The sequence below is a fragment of the Terrapene carolina genome, unplaced genomic scaffold, assembly GCF_002925995.2.
Source record: "Terrapene carolina triunguis isolate 2854851 unplaced genomic scaffold, T_m_triunguis-2.0 Scaffold58, whole genome shotgun sequence".
In the NCBI taxonomy this organism is placed as follows: Eukaryota; Metazoa; Chordata; order Testudines; family Emydidae; genus Terrapene; species Terrapene triunguis.
The window spans coordinates 83,536,839-83,561,157 of record NW_020664409.1 but is presented as its reverse complement, the minus strand read 5'-3'; the positions used below and the strand labels follow the sequence as shown (position 1 = coordinate 83,561,157).

Sequence of the window (24,319 nt, the reverse complement as noted above, 5' to 3'; positions counted from 1 at the left end):
ACTGTTCAGTTGTTTTTTATGTTACTTCCACAGTTGTTCACCATTTTGATGTGATGAACTGAAGTGTAGCCTCAGCCATAAGTTAGGGTAGAGAGGAAATTTAGCTCTCCAGCTCTTGCTGAAAGATATGTGAGGCTGCATACAATTTCTGCCTGGAATTTTGCTTAGGCACTTCCGAAGTAGGTAAACAAGCTGCCAGAATACCAAATAATTTCTTTTACTAAAACATTTGTGTAATATTTCCATGTTGGATTTATCACAACACTTCAGCCATATGGTTCTTACTGTGTGTAAATTATCAAACCAGATACAGTTTTAATGGTCATCCATCTGAATGTTCTTTGATGTTAAAATATTTAACATTTTACAACTATAATACAACATGCATAACGTATCATTGCCATCATAGGAGATACAAATGGGCCATAGACTCTCCAACTAGTAGAAAAGAATTGTGGGGAGTTTTGAAGAACTACTTAATGTCAAATTTAAGGTCCTGTTATTGCCACCATTGCTATCTTTAAAAAGTAATCAGATGCTTTATTTAAAGAGTGTTTCAATATGTTATATGAAATCTTTTTAACTTATTGTTTCAGATATACAATGAAAAAGAATTACTTCAAGGAAAATTGGAGCTTCTTAGTGATACCAACATGGTGGATTTCGCTATGGATGTGTACAAAAACCTTTATTCAGATGAGATTCCTCATGGTAAGCTTGGTCATAAGTGGATCTGTGGATTTTGCGGTCAGTTTTAAAGTAGATGCTTGAGTGAATGAGATCATAACAATCCTTTCCAACAACTGCCAATTTTATTGTCTCAAAACTATCCCTGGTGGTAGTTTTTTGTTTAAAACATTTGTCATTTTGTTCTTTCCTTTTGACCACTGTTCACTTGGCATCGTATTCTGGGATGGTTCTGAAGAATACATTGATAGTTGGTAATAACTTGTATGTAGTACTTGGTACCTATGGAATAAAAATATCAATATCAAATTTAAGGAAAGATGATTAATGAAAGCAGGTGCCTTGTTTAAAAAAGGTCATTGTCATTAATCTTGCAAAATATTTTCTTTTATTTAAAAATTTAGCGTTTCAAAGTGGTATATAAGAGTACTTCATGACCAATAACAAAGACTTCGGGATTACCATAACTCCCCTGATGCCATATCATTGGTTACAAAGCTATTCTTTGCCTGTGAAAATATAATATTGCACAGTTAGGTGTGCTGGGGGGGCTGTGTTCAAGCTTTCCTTTTAAAGCATTCAATCTTGGAAACTATAGAGACAAGGTATTTCTATTACAGCACTGAATATGATTTTCAGGGCAGTTGTGATTGAGGTTTAATCACACGTGTGGAAGTTCAAAGTTATGGTTCCTATGTCATGAATAAAAACATAAAACAGCAGAGAGGTCAAGCATGTTCTGTGACAAGGGGTAAATTATCCTTTCGCCCAGAGTCTAGGCATTGGGACTACAGGTAAATTAGTATAACTTTGCATTTAATAAATGTTACTTGCAAAAAACTGTTTAGGGATCATTAAGGTTTCAAAGTCAGGTATTCAAAAGTTAGGAATGACTTCATTAGTCTTTACAGGATTACATACAGCTTGTTCTACAAGACCTCTGCTTCATTGATTGTGCAAGATGAGCAGCAAATGAGGCAGTGAGTAGCAGAAAGTTCTCTTGTGTTTAAAGCAATGGGCTGGGACCAAAGAAATCTGGGTTCTAGTCCTGGCTTTTCCACAAACTTTCCTTTTGATACTAGGCAAGAATGTCATTACACAAACTTCCTGGGGAGCAAATTAATGTACAAGCATTCAATTCTGGCATTTCCTAACTTTTGAGCACCTGATTTGGCAATCTTAACATTTTTATTTAACATTTTGATTCAGTCTTACAGTACACCATTTCAGCTGATGTGCAGTTTTCTAGTTGGATGATGTTTCACTTCAATAGCTTGCATATATGTAGGAACGATTCCTTGAAGTTTGAGTTCATATCTAGAAGAAAGCTGAGGAAATAAGTCTGGTTACTGGGAATCCTCTGCCTGCATTCCACACACAATCCAGCTACATTCCTCCCAAATTATCCTTTTGTTTGCATTTTTTAGAGCAGTGGCTCTCAAACTTTTTTACTGGTGACCCCTTTCACATAGTAAGCCTCTGAGTGTGACACCTCTCCCCCCTATAAATTAAAAACACTTTTTTATCTACTTAACACCATTATACATGCTGGAGTCAAAGCAGGGTTTGGGGTGGCGGTTGACAGCTCGCGACTCCCCATGTAATAACCTCGCGACCCCCTGAGGCGTCCCAACCCCCAGTTTGAGAACCCCTGTTCTAGAGCATGTAATTTATTCTTGAAATTAAACTATTCTATATTATTGACAATTTGATGCCTATTCAGTGATACTGCTATTCTATATTTCTTACAGTAACTTGCAGTATAAAATTTCTTCTGTATGTGATGATTCAAATGTTAACCATCATTAACTTTATCTAACAATATAAAATAAAGTTTACTGCAGGTAACACTTTCATTCAGAGTCAAGTACTATTCAGCAATATTTGTTTGCTTGGTGCTCTGTGCAAGAAATCTGACCTGTGGTGCACCAAGTGCTGCACTTTTGTACATTTAATTTTCTCTCTGTACAGACTACTTTTATATACATAATTATAATAAGTGTAGATTGTTCTTTTTATCCAAATTTACCATGAAGGGTTATGTATGGGCAACTCTCAATCTTTCTGTCAGCTGAATAACTGTTGCCAAGGTTATAGTTGAGTTGCATTCTTAAGAAACTTAACAGTATTAAGGGGTAGCCGTGTTAGTCTGGATCTGTAAAAAGCAACAGAGTCCTGTGGCACCTTTCTGTTAGTCTATAAGGTGCCACAGGACTCTTTGTCGCTTTTAACAGTATTAATTAGTTAAAGCTAGAAATTTAGTGGAAATACATTAAACAAATGCATTTGCACACATTTCATAATTATACTTTCTTCTGCCTTCCTTACCTTTAACTTGTTCAACTGCAGGAGTCACGGAATAAACATGCTTTCATATAATCAGTAAGGTAACTAAATGTTTTCTCCTTTTGCCCTCTTCTTCCCCCACCATCTTCATTTTTGTAATCACAAGAGTCAACTGAAGGTGTGGATAGTTCCATCATATTGAAGTACAACTTATCAGGCAAGTGTTTCTCAGGTTTAGACTGGGTTGTGAATTACTCACCATTACCAGTTTGTCCACTAGAATTCGTTCTCAGATTTGTGGTGGGTTACGCCCAGGATCATTCTTCTGTGGATACAACACTGTGGTTGATTGCAGTGTTTGTTGGGACAACTTCATTCTTTTGGTTATCTTTGTCTCGTTGCTGGATTGGGTGGCGGAACCTCTTGCTCCATAAAGTTCTATACTCAAATAGCTGATTTTTCTCAAACTTTGGCTGTTTTGTTCCAAATCATGGTTTCTTCAAGCTGATATATAAATGCTTCCTCTGTCACACATGGTAGCACCGGATTTAAAACTATAGTGTTCCTAACTATTTCTACCAGCTTGAAAGTTATTTTGCAGATTAGGCTGCTTATAAGCATCTTTCTTCTTACTTTTCAAATAAGTTTTCTGTCAGAGTTTGAGTGATCGCAGAACAAAAATCTAGCCTAGATTTGTAGAAGATTTTTTTCGTACAGTTTCAGTTGAGCAGATAATTATTCCATTCCCCTTGAATATATGTAGCATCTTCCCTTGTATTGCTTTTCACCTTTGCAACTTTGTCAGAAGCAAGCAAATGTATCCAAAACATTGTATCTTCCTTCATGGTGGATGAAAAATCTTTTAAGTTGTTCATGACTGGGATGTAAAACTCTTCCATAGAGATAGTGGCTTTTTAGTAAGCTAGTCACTTGTAAAATGAGTCATAGATTCCAAGCCAAAAGGGATCAGTGTTATCATCTAGTCCAGGGGTCTGCAACCTTTCAGAAGTGGTGTGCCGAGTCTTCATTTATTCACTCTAACTTAAGGTTTTGCGTGCCAGTAATACATTTTAATGTTTTTAGAAGGTCTCTTTCTATAAGTCTTTAATATATAACTAAATTATTGTTGTATGTAAAGTAAATAAGGTTTTTAAAATATTTAAGAAGCTTCATTTAAAATTAAATTAAAATGCAGAGCCTCCTCGACCGGAGGCCAGGACCCGGGCAGTGTGAGTGCCACTGAAAATCAGTTCGTGTGCCGCCTTCAGCACGCGTGCCATAGGTTGCCTACCCCTGATCTAGTCTGACTTTCTGTATAACACAGGACGTACACTTCCCCAATAAGTCCCAAAACACATCTTTTTAGAAAAAACATCCAATCTTGATTAAAAATTGTCAATGATGGAGACTTCACCAGGGCCCTTGGTAAGCTGTTCCAATGATTAATTACTCTCACTGTTGGGAGTGGAGATACGCTTTACTTCCAGTTTGAATTTGTCTTACTTTAACTTGCAGCCATTGGATCATATACAATTCTCTGCTAAATTGAAGAGCCCAATATTAAATATTTGTTCCCCAAATAGCTTCTTATAGACTGTAATTAAGTCACCCCTTAACCTTCTCTTTGTTAAGCTAAATAGACAAAAGGAGCTCTATTATTGAAAGGGATGTTTTTTAATCCTTTAATTATTTTCATTTTCATGGCTCTTTTCTGAACTCCTTCCAATCTATAAACATTCTTCTTGATTTGTGAGCACCAGAACTGGGAAAAGTATTCCAGGAGCGGTCAAAGCCAAATACAGTGGTAAAATAGCCTTTATTCCTACTCAAGATTCCCCTGTTTATGCATCCCAGGGTTGCATTAGCTCTTTTGGCCACAGCATCTCACTGGGAGCTCATGCTCAGGTAATTAGATAGAGACCCCCCATCCTATAAGCATGCCCTGTGTTCTTTATTCCTGGATGCATATGTATATATTTAGCTGTATTAAAAATGCATATTGTGTGCTTTTGGCCCATTTATCAAGCAGTCCAGATCACTCTGTATCAGCGACCTGTTCGCTTCATTATTTACCATTCCCCAAATTTTTGTGTCACCTGCAAACTATCCGTGATGATTTTGTTTTCTTCCAGGTCATTGATAAAAAACATTAAATGGCATAGTGCCAAGAACTGATCCCTGTGGTCCCCCTCTAGAAACACTCATTTAATGTTGACTCCCCTTTTACAAATTTTTGAGACATCAGTTAGCTACCTTTGAATTGATTTAATTTGTGCCATGTTAATTTTATATCGTTCTGTTTTTTTAATCAAAATGTCATGTGGTACCAAGTCAAATGCTATACAGAAATGTGTTATCTCAGCACTTAATTATATCACACTCCTTTAATTCTTTATTAATCATTGTGGCAGTTAATGTGGCTTGATTGAGGGGACAAATGAGCTGAGTTTTTTGGATGCCAGGGTACTCCGCACTCTAGCTGATTCTACATCAGATAACTACAGGCTGCTTGCTAAGGTGTTAACTTTACATTGTACTCTTTCTTTATCTAGCTTTGCGTGAAAAGAGGACTGCTGTTGTTGCACAGCTGAAACAGCTTCAGTTAGAAACTGAGCCAATTGTCAAGATGTTTGAAGACCCAGAAACTACAAGACAAATGCAATCTACTAGGTAATATTTTCTTTAATACTCTAGACATTGTAGGAATTAATCTTCCCAGATGTCTTGTTGGACCAGTGCAAAGAAAAAAATTAACAGTTGTCAGTTTGAAGCTGAAAATCTTTGCTCCCTTTGCCTGTACCGGATGTTGATATTTATGCTGTGATGTCTTGGACCTCCATATGATGATATTCTGCTTTCCATTAATAATGTCTCTGTGAGGGAGAGCTTATACTTCAGGATGTTGACCACCAAAGTGGTTAAATACAGAAATAAAATAAAAATAAATCATCTTGTAAGAAATGTTTTGTCATAATTTAAATATTGTTTGTGTTTAGATGATGAAATAGGTAGAAAGGCCTTTGAAGTCATCCCTGAAAAGCCCAAGCGAGATGTTAATTTTCTGCTGCTCTTTTCGCATAACATCTTCAAAGTAGAATGTTGAAGTATCATCCTACCAGGCACATAATTGGCTGTTGTAATCACCTTCAGAGGTGACGAAAATAACTTCTTAAACAGCTAGAAGCATCAGCAACCTGAGGCATTTTCATAGGCCTGCCAGTTCAAGAAGTGAGTCTGAGGGCTTGTCTTCACTACAGGAGTAAGTCAACCTAAGTTATGCTACTCCAGCTACGTAGCTTAGGTCGACTTACCCCGGTGTCTTCGCTGCGCTGTGTTGCCGGGAGACGCTCTCTGGTCAACTTCCCTTACTCTTCTCTGAGAGCTGGAGTACTGAGGTCGACCTGAGAGCGCTCTGCTGTTGATTTAGCAGGTCTTCACTAGACCCGCTAAATTGATCCCTGCAGCATCGATTACAGCAGCGTTGATCTCTGTAGTGAAGACCAGCCCTGAGAATTGCAGACTATTTTCTCCTTAGTGAAGAATGTTATATTATTTGCAACACCTTAACCAAGTTGTTCAATACCTTTTATTAGGGAGTTTCAGAAAATGCCGATACCTGAATTTCACCCCCGAGAAATATTTTTTTAATGCAGCATATCATTGCAACTCCTTAATATTTGTAGTACTCATGATAAATGGCATGGACAGAGTGGCAAGATAACATTGCAGTATTCTGATTAATTTGAGTTGTTGAAATATTTCTGGGCATAAAATGTAATTAATATAATATCCAGTTTCAAAGAAAGCACAGGTATTCCCCTTAACCCATATGAAATGGGCTTATTTCTTAAATATCTTAGATTATCCCCTACAAATACACCACAGTGAACAATGAAAAGAAAATATATTGATGCAGCTAATTACTAAGGTCTTCCTCCTGCAGTTGAATCCATGTGGGAGTAACCTTGCACCCACATGGAATCCCATTAACCTCAGTGAAGCTCAACATGAACATGTATTCCTGGATGGATCTGCTTCCAGGACCGTGGCAAATATTTATAATAAATAAGGCTGCAAGAAAATTGTGGGCCATGATTTTTGTTGTAGAAACGTCAACTTTCAACACTCACTGCAACTAACAACTCTCACCACAACTTTTTCACAATATCACTCACTGAAACCTGGTCATGATGGAGGGGTGGCAGAGCCAAATTTCAGTGAGTGGTGTTGTGACTTGGTGAACAAGGTGTCAGAGGTGAAAGAGGAGGAGGGTGGGGTTGGGGTTATGTTCCCTGGAGGGCTCACACTTTGCCCAGGTGTGGTTCTGCCTCCTCCAAGTGGCACAGGTCAGGCCTGCTGAGCCTCAGCGTCTCCTGCATGACTTGAAGAACTTTGCCTCATGGCTCCTGGTAAGTGGGGCCAGGTGAGTGTTGGGTCTTGTGCCTTCCACAGGATGTGAAGCTGGGATGGGGAGCCTCCAGGGATCTCTGCATTGGGGCCAGCTCTAGGATGCAGGGGTTTGGCCATGCCCATTGTGCCCGCCCCCCCCCCCCCCCCGGGGAGTAGAATTTTGCTTTTTGAGTCTGCCTTTGTTCTCACATGATACTGGGGCAGGCTGTATTTTGGGAAATGGCAGACTAAAATGATTAAAATGTATTTATGTATACATAAACTTTACTGATTTGGGGTTTTTTTTATAACTATAAATTACCATAGGACATACACATTTCCATATTCACAGGTGAGAACTTACAATTACTATGGAGTAAGGTCAAGTTACTGTATTGCTCACCAATCTTGGGTCGGTGCTGCCCAGCTGACTAGGACCCCCATGTAATTTAAGTTTTGAGGGCAGCAGTTCACCTGCTTTCCCAAAAAACCCACAGCAAAGGGGTATGTTCTGGGTCTTCTGTGCTCTTGTCATTATTTTTTTCGTTTTGTTGCTGATAGTATAATTCTCTATGCCTGCTGCGCCAGTCATAAAATCAACTCAAAGCAGTTAAAATAGAAATGTCCTGAGGTTTTCCTCGGACTTAAATTAACTAAATATATCTTCTTGCTTCAGTTTGTACTTTAACAAATAGTAGGATATAACTTTGTGCTGATTAGTACCTCAGGCAGTTATAGCTGTTTTGTTTAACTGTCGTCTTGTGCATTCTTTTTTCTTTCCATTTGTCAGCTAAGACATCTGCTGTTCAATTTGAATCTGCTTCATGTGTGACTTGCCACTAAGCCGTAGGGATAAGCTCCCTGGTGTATATCTGGTTAGGACTCTCCCAACTTGTGAACTGTCACCACATATTTAGGGAGTTCGTGTCTCCAAAGTTGTATAAGGAATACCCTCCTTTCTTGATAAATCTGCTGACTAGTTGTTATAATGGTAAATGGTACTCTCTCTTTTTTTCCCTACTTGCACATCTTGATACGTTTGCACTTGATAAGCTGTGAGTTGCTGCACACCACATCTGTGCTGCCTTGAAGGGAATCCTGTTTCTAGTAATTCATTACCTGTAGTCCCTCACTGCTTCAGAGCTGTTTTGAGGAATTTCCTGCATACCTCAGATGTTGGAAGGTCACCAGGGCACCTGACCACTTAAATGTTCCTTTATGATGTATTCCCATCATGAAAATCTATGGATACTTTTTGCTATCTTTACAGTTCACACATGCATTCTTGCATGGACGGAAAGATATCTTATGACAATACAAATATTTTAAGGATGCTCTGTTCAGACAGGTATCTATGATTAAGTATTGGTACAAGAACAAGATACTGTTAGAAGATGCTTACAAGAGTATATACAAGTGTGGCCTTGAGAGCCACAGGTTCAGGCAGCCTCCTCCCTGAGATTTTGTGGCAAGGTGCACAATAGGAACAGAACCTTTTAATTTATCTCAAGACACTTATTATCCTTGTTTTTGAGCTAGAAAGAGCAGTTCACGCCACATACAATAGGACAAACTTTCCTACTAGTAGTAAAATGAGATCTTTAGAACAGCATGCATATACTTGCTTCTTTGAGCTTTGCGAACTCTTCTGACTTGTAGTTTGATTTAGTCAGTTACACAAAATGCCTTACTGAGATCAGTTAGCACTCAATAAGTTGGGGATTCAGAATGAATTATGTTTTTCAAGGTCTGTTGCCTAGACGTTTAAGGTTGGCACAAAGTGAATTGAAAGCAGCCAGATATTTATGCTGGAAAACTTCCCTTGTCTAGGAGGAATCTGTGTGAGAACTCTACCATCTCCTGTGTGAGGGGAGGCAAGGGGATGTGGTGGATCAAAGGTCTGCTATGTCTAATTTCCTGCTGGCTTTAGGCATAGTTGAGAATCAAACCCTATGTATCCTGGAAAGCCACACAAGGGATACTTGCCAGTGCCTGAAGGCTCATTTTACCTACCTGAAAACCTCAGTGTACTGTGACATAAGTTGTTGAAGCTCCCAGCATGGATAAATGCATATATGTTCTACTTGGCTAATGGTCTTACAAACTGTATGCTAAAATGTAATATTGTCATCCTTCCTCTTGTGGAATTCAGTACAGCGTACTGAATTGGTGCATATATCAGATTTTATTATTTTTTACATCGGTATTTCCTTAATATGATGTAAAAATATACTGTTGTGTTTTACACATCGTTGTGAAGGGTCTACTCTTGTAGTTTAGGCTTCAAAATTGTCAGGTGCAACTAAGGGGAGTTTTCTTGTTTCATACAGGGATACAGCCCACCCACTAGATATGTGTTTTTCTTATAGTATATGGCACTGTTGACATTCACTGCTGTACTTTGAACTGGTGGAACTTCTCATGTAAAGAAGAATCATAATGTTATGAGCATTCAAGATGGGGAGAGTGTTGAGTTTTCGTAAATCTGAAAGTTTGGCCGAACAAGGGAGATATCTTTGAGGGAACTCAAGGGATGCCCTTGTTACCTTGTGGATGCTGAAGTGATCAGGGCTATTTAATTACTCCAAGTCTCAATTTTGAAGTACACCAGATCCTCGCTATAATGTGGGATTTGGGATCCATGCACGGTACTGCATTAACGCGGGGACTGCGTTAAAATGAATTGCAATTAAAGTAATTAAATTTGGGATCCATGGCCGCGACCGTGTTATATGCGAATTCGTGCTATATATAGACGCGCATGCTAGCAAGGGTCCGTTGCATATATTAGCATGGGTATATGGGATTGGAGTAGCCTTCCAGGACCTTGAGTGCCTCATGCTTCCCAGGTTAGCATAGGAGATGCATAACAAAGCTTTTTCCCATAAGGGAGTAACTTGTAGACTGAATCTATGACAGCTTTATTCTTCCCAGATAAATATCTGCTTATAGTAGATGGCAAACTGTATTTACTAAGTGACTTTGATGAGGCAATGAATTTTTAATATGTAAAAGTGCTTAGTTCAGTATCTGGGAGTACACAGTGAGACTGGTTTAGGACTTAATTTTTATTAAAAAAAAAAATCTGATCCCCATTTTTGAATGAAAACTCATAAGTGAAGTCGTTAATCTTTTTCCTCTGTATTGAGGTTTTTAACACTCTTTATCAACTGAAACTTTTAAATTATTCTCCGTTCCTTCCATGTCTCAGTCTTCACAGTGGGGTGTTTCTCATCTCCATGAGATCTGTAGGCAGACCAGATCTTTGCTTTGAGTCTGGGGTTAGGACCACATTTCAGGAGGAACTCTCCAGAATTTTCTTCTCCAAGCAGCACTTATGGCAGATTCCAGATCTCTTTGTAGCAGAGCTTCCACAGGTTTTTTTTTAACAAAATGTCTGTTTCTTCATCAGTTTTGATGTTTTTCTCCTCAAAAACTGCTAAACTTCAAAAAAAATATTCTGGCTTTCTGAGGAGGATTTGAAGAACACCTCCCCTAGACAGACAGTAGGCCGCACAAACTCAGCCCTCAGCTAATGTGGGTGAGGTCTATGCTTAGATGGTTGAGCAGGCCACCCGAAAGCTCCTTTCCCTGAGACCAGGCTGGAATCAGTGGCATTGAACCAGGGTATATTTTTAAACCCCTCCCTGCTTCTCACCTACATATTGGACCCCTGTTCCATAGCTTGCAGAGCAATCAGGAAAGTTTTGCTGGAGCTTTCCTTAATCGCTGAAGCTCACAGAAGGAAGAAATTCTTGCTCCCAGCCAGCATGTAGATAAGATATGTGCTGAGGCAGTTGAGAAGGCCCCAGAGTGCACCCTCTCTCCCACAAGCTGTTTTACTTGTGAGGGCTCAGCTGCATAAGAGGTACCAGTTGCTGTGACCTCTGATACAAATGACTCAGTTGTCTCCAGTGACTCTAGCTTGCTCAGTCTGTGCAGTCAATCCCCTTCACTGAAAGATGGACTTACCTCCTTTCCCTTCCAGGCTCCAGGGGTCCCACAGGAGGCCATCAAGTGGCTGTTTTCCTTAGGGAGGCGTGCAGGACATATGCCTGCAGACTGTTGTTTCAGACTCCCAGGTAAAGCACTCTCCCCCTCACAGGATTGCCTTACCTTTTGTCTCAGGGGTTTGGCCCAGGGACTGTTGAATATGTTGCTCGCAATCAGTTAAACGAAGGAGAAATCTCTAAAACTGGGGTTTTGAGCATGGTACCTCAGACTTGGCTAATCTTCCCAGAATTAAGCACAAATGAGGGTCTAACTTTACAGGTGCATATGTTTTTTTAGAGAATGAAAGACCTGTTTTGTTTTTTTAAAAGCTTGCAAATGGAAGGAGAGCTTTAATTTTTCCTCACCTGGTTTGAGGGTGTGAGTAAGGTGAAGTGAAAATTCCTTGGACTAAAAGGTCTTCATTACTCTTTGCCTGCTGCAGCATCCTTAGTAAAGGGCATAATCATACCAGCTGACGAGTATTCCTGCCAAACCCACAGACTGGAGAAATAAGATTATCACTCAGGCTAAACTTTAATACATGCACATGAGCCTTGAGAATATTCTCTTGTCTGTATTCTCTTATCGTGGAGATCTTTGTTCAACTGGGAGGCCATTGTTGAGCATGTTCCTAAATAAATAAATTACATAAAATCTACCTTTAATGAGATTGCATTAGCAACTTTCCAGGACTGATACATCACCTAAGATGTGCTGACATTCAAACTTCCAAAGGCTTGTTCTGGGGACACCTGTTGTGCCATGGTAAGAAACCAGAATTGCAGAATATCACCTGATATCCTTCCAAATATTTTGTTGATGAGCTCTTTGGGGAGTGTAGAGACAAAGCAGTCATTGAGCACTGATGTTTTAGACATGGGATTAAGTTCCTCCCTCCTTCCAGTGAGTGTCTTAAAACAACCTTATCTCTTTGTTCCCTTTGAAGCCATTTTTCTTCCAGGTTCCAGTATAAAGATTGCACATTAGGAGGAATCCATTGCTCATTTTTCTCAGAGTTGGAATACCAAGGCTGGGATTCTCTGGAAAACTATTTAACCCCTAAAGTTTCTCTTGAATTTCCAAAGTTGGGGTTGCTCTCCCCTCCCCATGGGAGTAAACTACCCAAGCAAATGGGTGCTTGACACAATCAGGGAAGGATATTCAACAGAACTCACACATTGTCCCAGGAACAAGATTATCCTTTTCCCAAAAGTAAATTAAAATAAACCATGCTCAACAAGAACCTTTGTATCAGAAGAGAAAGATTCAGTAGTCCATCTCCTACACACTGGAGAACTAGAACCAATTTCATGTGGAGAGAGAGATTTTGAAAAGGGCACAACATTTGTGGTACAAAGAGAAATAATGGTATACAGCCCATTTTATATCTCGGGTCTCTCAACAAGGAGATTAATATTCCAGGGGAAATACTCTAATGCTATCATTACAGCATTGTTCCCCGAACTTCAGAATATGAAAATAAACCTCTTAGAGATCTATTAAGGATATAATTGGGTTGAGTCACATGAATACGTCAGCTTCTGCTACAATAAGAAGCATTTTCAACAGAGTACATCCCTTTTGGACTTGTAAATTCTGCATGGGTATTAACGAATGCCATGTGATCCCTCCCTTCATGTGAAAGGGATACTACCCTTGTCTGGCCAATCTTTTCATTATGTTACGTAGGGCCCGCCACCATTGATACCAATCTTTAGAAACATGGCAGTGTTTGGGAGAAAGGTGTAATGGAACAGGGTGCCCCAATAGCCCTTATGCTCCTTTCAGTTCTACTTGGTAAATTGAATTCTCCCTCCCAGTGGATTATTTATGACTTTATACAGTGCACTGTAAAGACTGTCTGATGTGGAGGGAACTGAAGGAAAATTCTGTTTTGTCTGTGAATTTTCATTCTAGGATCTTCCGTGTCACAGTCCAACTCTCCCACAGAGGACTGCATTATGTCCAGTGTTTTTTCTAGCTGTTGCTCGCGTTTGAAAGGCAGAGGGTGTTCCTCTGAGAAATCCCTACATTTCATGTCAGTGTGCTGCTGCAAATCGTTTGAGTTGAATATCAATATTAAATTTTTATATAGTACGTTTCCAAAGCTGAAAAATACTATCATTCGGAAGAGTTCATCCTGACGGACTGTCCTAAAATCAGGCTTGGAACAAAAATCTGCCTGTTTCCAGTTGCTGTGGGAATAGGGATCCATTGTCAAGACTGTCTGACATGGAGGACCCTAGAATGAAAATTCACAGCTAAGTCAATTCTCCTTATCCCCGTTGCTCTTGTAAATGAAGTATCAATAACTGCACAGTTTTGATCAATTCCGTATTTTTATTTTTTTCAGCTTTTAAGATGTTAATATATTTTTGACCTTTTGAGTAAGTCTTTGTATATAGTTTGAGTTAATTTTTTTTTAATCTATTTCGCACCAAAATGTATTTGCTCTGAACAAGTCATTGCTAATTTCTGGTACAACACCAAAGATAGTAAAAAGTCCTTGGCTTGTTTATAGTTTCCTGGAGATCTTTGAAAAATACTGGTGATCTCAAATTTGTAAATTGGTAGACATCCTGAGTGAAGATTAATTTGTCTATAAAGAGCTTTAAGATCCTTTTGTAATTTCATAAATGCAGTATAATATCGTTATTGATGATTGATTTGCATGCAAAACGCCCCCACACCCAAGTTCTTAGTATGCAGTGGATTGTTTCTTATTAACGGCATGATTGTTTTTTCAGCTAACAGTGGCACTAGTGCAGTGCACATTAGTGCTCCTTAAAAAATGCAAGTCCATTTTTGTCACCTTGTAATAACTTGCTGAGAAGCTAAGCTGTTTCTCTGCATCACTCTTTACTGCAGAGGGTATTGCAGGGAGGTGACTACATTGAACCTGCTCTTTTCTGGTAATAAAAATGAAGTGCTATCAGAGATTGAGGTGTCAGAAGTAGAAGTACTGGAACAAATTGATAATTTAACAAGTTACAAGACCCAGAAGGTATATATTAGAGTTCTGAAAAATCTGAAGTATGACACATGTGACCAGCTAGCAAAATTATACAATCCCATTAAGAACAGCTACCGTATTGGAGGGTACCAAATGTTGTACCTATATATAAAAAACATAGTTCTAGGGGTGATCTGGGGACGACCAATAAGCCTTACATCTCTTCTTGGTAAATTGGTGGAAACGAGGGGGTTCCGAGAAAGGTGATATGAGAGATAGACTAGGGGCATGGAAAATCTCTCCTTTGTAGAACAGTTGAAAAGATTAGGGTGGTTTACCTAAGAAATCAGATTAATGAGAGGGGACATGATAAAAGCTTATAAAATCATGAATTGTAGAGAATGGTGCTTCTGTTCTCTCTGTTGCATAACAAGGGGACACTCAGTGAAATGGAAAGGTGGCAAATTCAAAACTGACCAAAGGGAAATATTTTTTCACCAGCTGCATGATTGGATAGAACTCAGTTGACATAGGATGTAATTTGAGTCCAAAGGTGAATGGCTCCACTCTAGTCCATGGTAGTTTTGCCACTGAGTTCAGTGGTTCTGGGTCTTCATCCCAAGAACTTATCAATATTTAGAGGGATTGGACATTTATATGGAGAACAAGAATAGCCAGAGTTGTTATAGTGAATGCTAAATTCTTTAGTTCATTTGACAGCACATCATGGCTATTCGGATTCACAATTTATTCTGTATACTCAGTCCCCTTGGTTTGTGTGGGCCTTTCACGCAGCAACAGATTTTTTTAAAAAAGTCATAGGGATACTCAGGGAAAGTTTAAAAAAAGAGACTGTTGTGTGTTCCTTTTAATAGCTTTATTTAGTATTACACATTAACTTGTGATGGTCAGTTTAAAACTGATGTTTTACAGATCTTTATTTTTGTTACAGAGATGGTCGAATGCTCTTTGATTATCTAGCTGACAAGCATGGTGTAAGTTTTTTTTATTTTATTTTTACATTTTAAAATATGTAAAAGTAACAGGCTAAATTATATTCAATCCAACAGTCTTGCAATATCAAGAACATGACACCTGGCCTATCTGTGTAGTTTAAATGTAGCTGATGTGCAAAACTTCTTGCATGAGAATGTTTAAAAGCTTAAATTGAACTAAATATGTTACAAACTTATAAAAGCAAGGAAATCTGGATATTAACTGCATCCTTAAAACTTGTGGTTATGCTTAAATATTGTAGTACTTTCTTCTAACATTAGTGTTATTACTGTATTCAGCAGAATTAATAAAGGATGAAGTAATTATTTCAGTTTCTGTGTTTTAGTTTGTCTGGTCACTGCTATCATTGCACTTATCATCCAAAGACCCTGAAGTTCTTTACAGGCTACTTACATATCTGTAATTAAATGTGACTCTACCCACTATTGAGTCATTTCACAACCCATTGCTATACCATCTGTTTCATAATGAAGACAAACATTTTGTATTCTTTCTCAGTTTAGACAGGAGTACCTAGACACACTCTACAGGTATGCAAAGTTCCAGTATGAATGTGGCAACTATTCAGGAGCTGCAGAATATCTCTACTTTTTTAGGGTTTTGGTAAGTAGTTGTTTTTTTCTTAAGTATTTAGGCCACTTTGTTTTCTGTAAAAATCCTTAAATATCTTGATTTATAAATTTCCTGAGACAATTATTCAATACAAGAGGAATACTGAAAAGATACACAAGCTCAGAATTAATGATTCTAATTAGTTATTTGCTATCAGTTTCATATTCTGTTTGTGATTATAGGGGAAAAATCTGGTCTGTGTACAGTAATTTATTTAGATTGCAAGATCCTTTTCTCAGGGAACATGTTTTCATTTGTATCTTGCACAATGCCAAGAGTACGGTCAGTCATTCACAAATAATATGATATTGCATAGTAACTGTTGGAAAATAACTTTTCAGTCACTAAACTTGTGAAAATTTAATTTTTCTTTAAGACAGAGTTCAAGCTTATTTGCATTACAATTGTCTTTTCATGGATGCTTTCCAATAACAAAATCCAGGCTTTTGTCTATTCCGGTTGACATGGGTGCACCTGCCATTTTGTTAGTGTCGTCGGTTCTGTTCTTGAGATCAAATAGAGCATTCTGTTTACAAGAATTCTGCTCTGCTAGAAGTAAATGTAAAACACCTGCCTAATTTTAAGAACGGAAAAGTGAAACAGAAACGTTTCTCAGTATGGCATATGCATGAATAGACCGAAACCTAGTTTGTATGTTTGTTTAGTCTTATCATACCTCACTATGATCTTTAGAATTGCAATGTTAAAAATGAACAACTTTAGCAAAATTTTCAAGTGCTAATTTTTGTTCTAATTTAAATTTTAAAATTTGTAAAAGTTGTAACTAACTGTATTAGGTATTTCCTGTTTCTTCCTATAAATCTAAACTGGAAGAATATTATAAACTCTAACAGCTAAGAATAAGCATTTGCCATCTAATTCCTGTGCACAAAAAGTGGTGGTGAAAAGTTTACAGGTAAATTGAAGGTAATCCGTGGTAATGCTGAACTTACAGCTTCCTATCAAGAATTCCATCTGTCTTCCCTTGAATATTATGGAGGATTTAGAAGAGTAAAAGTTGTGCTTTAGAAATGTTAACAGCTTAAACAAGGATTGTAGAACCAGAGCCATGGTTTCATTACAACTACATGAAAAGAGTTGGTTCTTCATATCATTTGTTAATGCTGGGAGTGAATTTTGAGAATGAAGATTTAGTGTCTTGTTAGAATCCCAGCACAGTAAATTTATTGTTGCTGATCAGTGAGTGACTGTGCTGTTTTGCTAGCAAATGGAAATTTAAGGTAACTGCTGGAAAATCCAGATATTGAAACTATTCTAGCATATCCATCACTGAAAGCAGTTCTCTATGAAGAGCCAACTGTAATGACATGGAGTTGAGCCAAATAGTGCACATGAACCTTAGCAGCAAAAAATTCCTGCCAAAGTACAGCAAAAAGCTTTTCACATTGGCACTTGGAACATGTGTAGTTCTAATAACATTATGTCCCTTTCTAGAATGTATGAATGGTATTTGCAAAGTAATTCCTAGTAATTGTGTATATTTACTGTATTTTGTTTCTTGCCGTTAATCTATATTTCTTTTTACTATATTCTATATTTTATTTAATCTTTTGGATTAAATTCAGTGGTTCTGCTTATTCTGTTAATTGGCTACAATTAGATGTTAAGTGGGTTCCAAAGTGAATAACTAATAGATTTTCACAACAATAATACAATGTTTGTTTACCAGAATAAGGCTGAAAGAGTGGGGAGAACTTTTCAGTAATGGGATAGCTTTTGACAAGAGGAATCTTATGTGACCCATTACTCATCAAACCTTTGTATACAATAACCTATTCAATGAGGTGTACATTTTATGTATTTGTGAAGAACTATTTTTTGTGTTTTGTTTCAGATAGAGATGCTATGGGCATCATGGGCAGTTGTCCTAAATCCTCTCTGTGTTTCAGAATTTGAGCATGTTTATAAAAAAAAAAAAAAAAAAAAAGCTATAATTGGTTCTTAAAAATTACTCTTGAAAGCAGTTTTAATAAAAATAATGCATGCTTCTGGTATGTTAGTACCTTGAGCTTATACTTATGTTACTCTTTTTGGTGGGAGAAGATTCATTTAAAGTAATGGTTAGTGAAACATAAGCTATGAAAGAACCATTGTAACTATGATCTGAGATTAGAATTTGACACTCTGAATGACCTAGTGTAGTTCAGTGTTGTATAAACCAAACCTGATTGACCCCAGAACTACCCTTACTTGAAACAGACTTGGTGATCTGCTCTGTGAAAAATAGCTTTTATAGGGGTTGGATATGTTCAGGGACATACTGCCTAATTTAGTAGGACATGTTTCTTTTGCCACAAGCTTTTATCTGAAAGGATTTTCTACCTCTTTGAGGTGGTCTTTGCATATTCTTACTTGTGGGATGTGATTCTCTAGGGGCCATTGAGTTTTGGGAACCTCTTCTAAAAGCATTGCTTGTTAAGACTGCACAAGCAGCTCTGTATGGCACCAAACATTTGGAGCTAAAGTTATTAAAGTGCCAAGTGGTCGTCAACCATTTCAGTTCTTTTTCTGTTTTGCTGTCAGTTTGGGTACCATCACTGTGTGCCTGGAATCTTGATTTTTTGTGGTGTTTTTTTTTTTAATCCAAACTTTTCTGTTTTATAAGGAGCAGATTTAATATAGTTAATAGTTTTGCTAGTCCCAAAATGGTTTTAGCTCAGTGGTCCCCAAACTTTTTACCTTGCGCCCCTCCCTCCCCTGAAGCCAGGGCCGGGAATGGGGCCGTGACTCCAGGAGGGCGGGAAGTGGACACGGGTAAGGGGGGCTCGGGCCGGGAGTGGAGCTGTGGTTGGGGCCCTGGGTGCAGGGCCAGGAGTGGAGCTCGGTGGTGCTCGCTCTCCACCCCCCCATGGGGGCTGACCCAGCCCCCATCTGCACCCACATGAATGTTTTTCCGTGCCCCCTTAGGGGGCACGCGCTATTTTTTTATTAACCAATTTTTTTATTTAGAAAAACTTAGGCCAAGTGAGTGTATGGAATTTTATATTTTAAAAATAGTACCAGCAGGTATCTAATACATTTGACCAAGTAAAAGTGTTAAATTATTGTGCTTATTGTAACTGTGTTTACTAATTTGAACAGGTTCCATCAACAGATAGAAATGCTTTGAGCTCACTCTGGGGAAAACTGGCATCTGAAATTTTAATGCAGAACTGGGATGCAGCCATGGAAGATCTTACAAGATTGAAAGAGACTGTAGATAATAATGTGAGTGAAAGTTTGAGCACATTCATATATTTAAGCTGAAGGATGGGCAGACTAAGAAAAACATGAAAAAATCTTGCCAGTTTAAAAACACTATCTTTTTTTGGAGCTATCTCACACTTTTCTTTGAGGAGAAGCTATGGTTTACATTCCTCTTTTGCAGTCTCTTCTTGCCAAGAAGTATTTGCAAAGGAGCCATGTCCAATCCTCATCTGTTGGAGGGAAGACCACAAGTGTGGCTTTTTTGGGGGAGTAAAAAAAGGGAAAAGAGCAAAAGGGATAAAAGAGGGTCCTGGAAGATTACTTGAAAAGAGAATGGAGAGACTCAGACATACATGGAATTTCAGTACAAAATCTAAGCCACGAAGAGGAAATAAATGAATTTCAGGAGAATGTTTGTAAAGACACTGATTTATTGAAATTAGTGCAATAAAATATTTTATTTGAATTGTCATATAGCTAAAAATCTCTTGTTCCTTAAAATTGTTCATGCTCCCTTTCATCCGATTTGAAAATGTTTGTCAATTTGAAAGATGTTTCCATTAAACTAAAATTAAGATAAATCCCTATCATACAGGCATGTCTGCAGCTTCCAGAAGGATTAAATTAAGGGTGGGGTATCATCAGAAGAATGCATGCTGGGGCATCACAGCATGTGGAAGTTGTTTTCTGGTTGAGTATTGAATGGTATTTACTATTCCCTGTCCCCATAAGGCATGAAGATTCATTACAATTTTTAAGGCCACATTTTACATAAAAATAACATCTGTCTGAAAACAGTATAAACTAATCTGTGTTCACTAACTGATAAAGATTTGAGAAAATTTCTTTATTTTTGTTTTCAGTATTTGTCATAACTTTGCTTAGTTAGTTTCTTCTGTCTTTTGAAGAACGGGGATCCTGGCGTTAGCCTGTAAGTAGCTGTTGTAATCTCCCTCAGAGACTGGGCTTTAAGGCAGTCAATCAGTAGTTCTAACGCTAATATTTCAAGAGCTATCTGGAAGTGCTATTTCTGCAAATGATGACAAAAATATAGTGTAGTTTTGCAGATTGGGAAATCTAGCATACTTAATTTTACCTATGTTACCTGTAGTTTGTGGGTATCCATCACTGTTATGTTTGAATCGTCACCAGAATATCTGTTGTATTTGAATTGCTATTAGGAAAATGCTGTCCATCTTGTCGATAGGATTGATTGGGCAACTTCAAGGGGGCTTGGATTTTTCCTTAAGGCAGAGTTGCATCTAGATGTGTCAGCATGGAAGAATAGCTCTACTATTCTTATAGTATAATTTGACTTCCACTACAACACAGTTAACACTTTGGTAACACATTCCTTTAAGAAATTATTTAACAGTGATGACTAAAAATATATGAAAATTGTGACAGAGTACAGGAAACTTGTCTAATTTATTTGTTGGGAGAAATATGGAAAAAATTGTAGTTTCCTCTGTAGTATCTTAGGGCTAGTCTGCGCTGGCAACGTTGTGCTTTAATGTGGCTTGTGTAGTCGCGGCAGAGCGCTGGGAGAGAGTTCTCTCCATGAGGGGCGTAGCTACCAGCGCTGGTGCACTGGCTACACTGGTGCTTTACAGTGCTGAAACTTGCTGTGCTCAGGGTTTTTTTTCACACGCGAGAAAGTTTCAGTGCTGTAAAGTGCCAGTGTAGACAAGCCCTTAGTAATGTGGAGTGGTCATAAATGGTGTGTGTGTGTGTAGATGGAGAAATGACACTACACAAAGTTTGCTATGTTTCTACAACTATTCCACCACAACATTCACTCTTACAGTGAGCAGTATTCACTCATGATTCTGGTCACTACCCTTGTTAGTATGAGGGAAAATCTAGCTGCTGGAATGTTTGTCAGATATCTACTACTTCAATTTCTGACAGTGGCACTGATTGCCAAAAAATGACCTGGGAAGAGTAGGTTGATTTACGGTGTCCTTTGTGTGATTCTGAGAGAGAAACTATTTCAGAGCTGTCTATTTTTTTAAGCGATTGACCCTCTAAATGGAAATCTTGAAGGTTTTAGTACATTTTTAAATGTGTTTTGCATTGTCTAGGTGAGTGGCATCTGATGCCAGGCAGGTTCCTCTTCCTCATCTTCTAACCCCCCCTTTTTAAAGTTTCTGAATCCATATGGTTACAGCAGGTTGTGCCAGACTTTGGTGGCTAGGGGAAATTTCATAAGGAAGAATATCCATGCTAGTACTGTGATGGCACTTTTTAATGGTAGGATCACTGATCTACTGTGCATGGCATTACCTTGCAGCTTTCATTGTTTGCCAGTCTGCTGGAGGTTGCTGAGTTAACCTGCCAATGAAGTGGTGCTGATGGTGGGAGCTGAAACTAATTATTTTTTGCAGGTGGGGGAGTTGAATCCCTTCCTCTAGCACAACTGTTACTTAAGTTTTACAATCTTTATTTTATTCCTGGGGTGGGGTGATAATACAATATTATCACCCTCTAAGAGTATTGCAGTGCTAAAAGCAGTATTTAAGGGCGTAGGGGGGAGAAAGGCTAACACAGTGTGGGAAACCACTTGTTCTCCACCGTCACCCCCTATAAGAGAGGGCCGTGAACCAAATTCAGAATGATAGAGGGGAGATAGAGGGTTATAGATATTACTATCATGATCCAAGGAGAACTTCCATAGTATAGTCATGTTTTCATTGCATCTTATCTGCACCAATTTAAAATTTTATTTTGTCTTGTTTTCAGTCAGTCAGCTCCCCACTCCAGTCTCTTCAGCAGAGAACATGGCTCATCCACTGGTCTTTGTTCGTGTTCTTCAACCACCCAAAAGGCAGAGACAACATCATTGATCTCTTTCTATATCAACCACAGTAAGTTGCTTGTAGTGTAGACATTAACCTTGTAATGAGGCAGAAAGTGGGTGTAGGACAAAAATATTTAACAATGGTATGTTCAGCCTAAGGGCTGAACATATTTCAAAAAGATCCAGAGGCTGCATTAAACACTTTATTTGCCTACGTTCCATCAGAGCTTTTTGAATGCCTAACTTGTTTTCCTTAAGACTGGCAGCCCAACAGGGAAGCCAATAATGGAGCAGCAAGAAAACTATGCTGCTTCCTTCCCTTTTCCCTCCCCTTGATGCACAGGTTGCCAGTAAGGAAGGGACAGCAGCCATTCATAGCACTCCCATTTCACACCAAACCTTCTGCTAGGGCTGCTGAAGAGGTACTATCATCTACTTCCTTCCCTCCCTGCCGTAACTATAGACCTGATTAACAATTTCATGGTACGGCTAACTTTCAGTTCATAATTATGTACACATTTTTTTGTTGGTCCTTTTCAAGAGCCACAGTTGTCCCTGAGCCACAAGATAGATACAGTTGCTTTGGATTTAAAATATGTGTATGAGCTGATGAATGCAATATTTAATATATACACTATTGTTACTAGATGTAATTTTTAAACATGTACTTGTGTGCTTAGTTTTGTAGAGAAATATTTGTTAACTTGGACGTAAAGCCTCCTGAATGAGTTTAGTTATTTTAAAGTAACAGGCCTTTGACGTGAGGCAGCTTCTCCTCCTGGCAAGCTTCCTCTGGTTTGCCATCAGGGAGAGGCATCTGACCAATGTGATGTCCTTCCATTTGCTCTGAGCCACAGGAGAAAAGGGTAAGAGGTTGCACTGAGTGCTGCTGATGAGTCTTGGCACATATTCCACATCATTGAGGTGGAGCTGGAAGGCTAATTGTGGATTTGGAGAACGCCTTCACATCACTCCAACAGTTCCTGAAAAGCTCAATGGTCAGTTTGGAGGGGGGAGTTAGTCTCCGTAGCACAAATGCCACTCTGCATCTCTTCTGAGACTTGCTGCCCAAGAGCTTCAAATGAGCCAGGAGAGCCCATAGCAAGGAAGAATATAGATGGGGGGGAAGTAGGGAATTGCTGTGGCAGGCCAGCTGTCCTCATACACATTATTTCTTCAGCTAGGCACAGGGAAGGCAGAATCTATACCCCCCCTCAACTCACTGGGTTGGATAACTCTCCTCTGCACAGTAAAAAGCATCACAAACCAAGTAGTCACACTAAGTCCCTCTGCAGCTCTGTACAGGTTAAAAAAGAATTGGTGAAAAAAACGTACAGCCCTTAGACCTATGTCTACACTGCAGTAAAAGACCCACAGCTGGCTTGGTTTAGCTGACTCAGGCTCTCAGGTCTTGGGCTGCAGGACTATAAAATTGCAGTGTAGATGTTTAGGCTGGTACCCTCCCTGCTTGCTTGCAGGGTCTCAGAGCCCGGACTCCAGTCCGAGTCTGGACATGTTCACTGCAATTTTATAGCTGTGCAGTCCAAGCCCCATGAGCCTGAGTCAGCTGACCCACCCAACCCATGGATCTTTTATTGCAGTGTAGACATACCCAAGGAAGTCCACATGAAAGCCCTCTTGGTAGATGATCAGTTGTCTAAAACCATCTGGGATCTCTGAGAGAATGTGAGAGTCAACATCACTTTCATGGTCAATAGTATTAAAGGCTCATAAAATATCGGAGAGAATTGGTTTGGTCCCCTAAGTGGTAGTGTGAATCAATGAATGCTGTTTTATTTGCTGTTAGCATTAGTACAGTCTGCCAGATTGTAACCATATTTGGTACAATAAAAACAATTTTAAAAATAATAAAATTAAATCTTGGTTATATAATAAAACTGATACAACTTATACCAGTACAAGTAAAAACTGCTATGATTGCTGGTTTTAGGTGTGGACTTATTTTGATATATTTCTGAAAAAGGGCTCTGGTACACCTCTGGTAATCTTGGATGTCATGAATGTATAGTAGAGCAAGGTGGGTTTAGCCAGCTTTCAAGGTGTGTATCACTTTACAGATTAAATCCAGTACCTTGATTTGCACTCAGGAGCTGATGGGAACCCATTGAAGCGAATTGAGCACAGGCATAATGAGCTCACATGGGCCTGCTTTTCTAAGCACATGGACCAATGGATTCTGCTATCCCTTATGTAGGACTATCTTATTCCTCTCTGAGAAAAAATGTGGCTTTGTCAGCCAGTCTAATAGGTTGGTGAAAAATCTTTCACCTATTAACTTAAATATCTGGCTCTCCAAGTACCGGGAGTATTGTTTATCCAGGAGGCCCTCCAAACTGTTGCTCTTTGGCTGCATC

The 24,319-nt window shown here is 38.7% G+C and overlaps 1 protein-coding gene across 1 annotated transcript in view; it reads left to right on the top strand.

Moving 5' to 3' along the window:
* The window catches only part of EIF3E (eukaryotic translation initiation factor 3 subunit E), a 62,323-nt gene that overhangs the window by 5,669 nt on the left and 32,335 nt on the right, over positions 1-24,319 (top strand). Inside the window, exons 2-7 of the mRNA XM_024194488.3 lie at positions 597-711; positions 5,526-5,643; positions 15,261-15,303; positions 15,824-15,928; positions 19,040-19,165; positions 21,887-22,011. Of these exons, the coding sequence (XP_024050256.1) occupies positions 597-711; positions 5,526-5,643; positions 15,261-15,303; positions 15,824-15,928; positions 19,040-19,165; positions 21,887-22,011 (632 nt within the window). The remainder of the gene's footprint in view (positions 1-596; positions 712-5,525; positions 5,644-15,260; positions 15,304-15,823; positions 15,929-19,039; positions 19,166-21,886; positions 22,012-24,319) is intronic.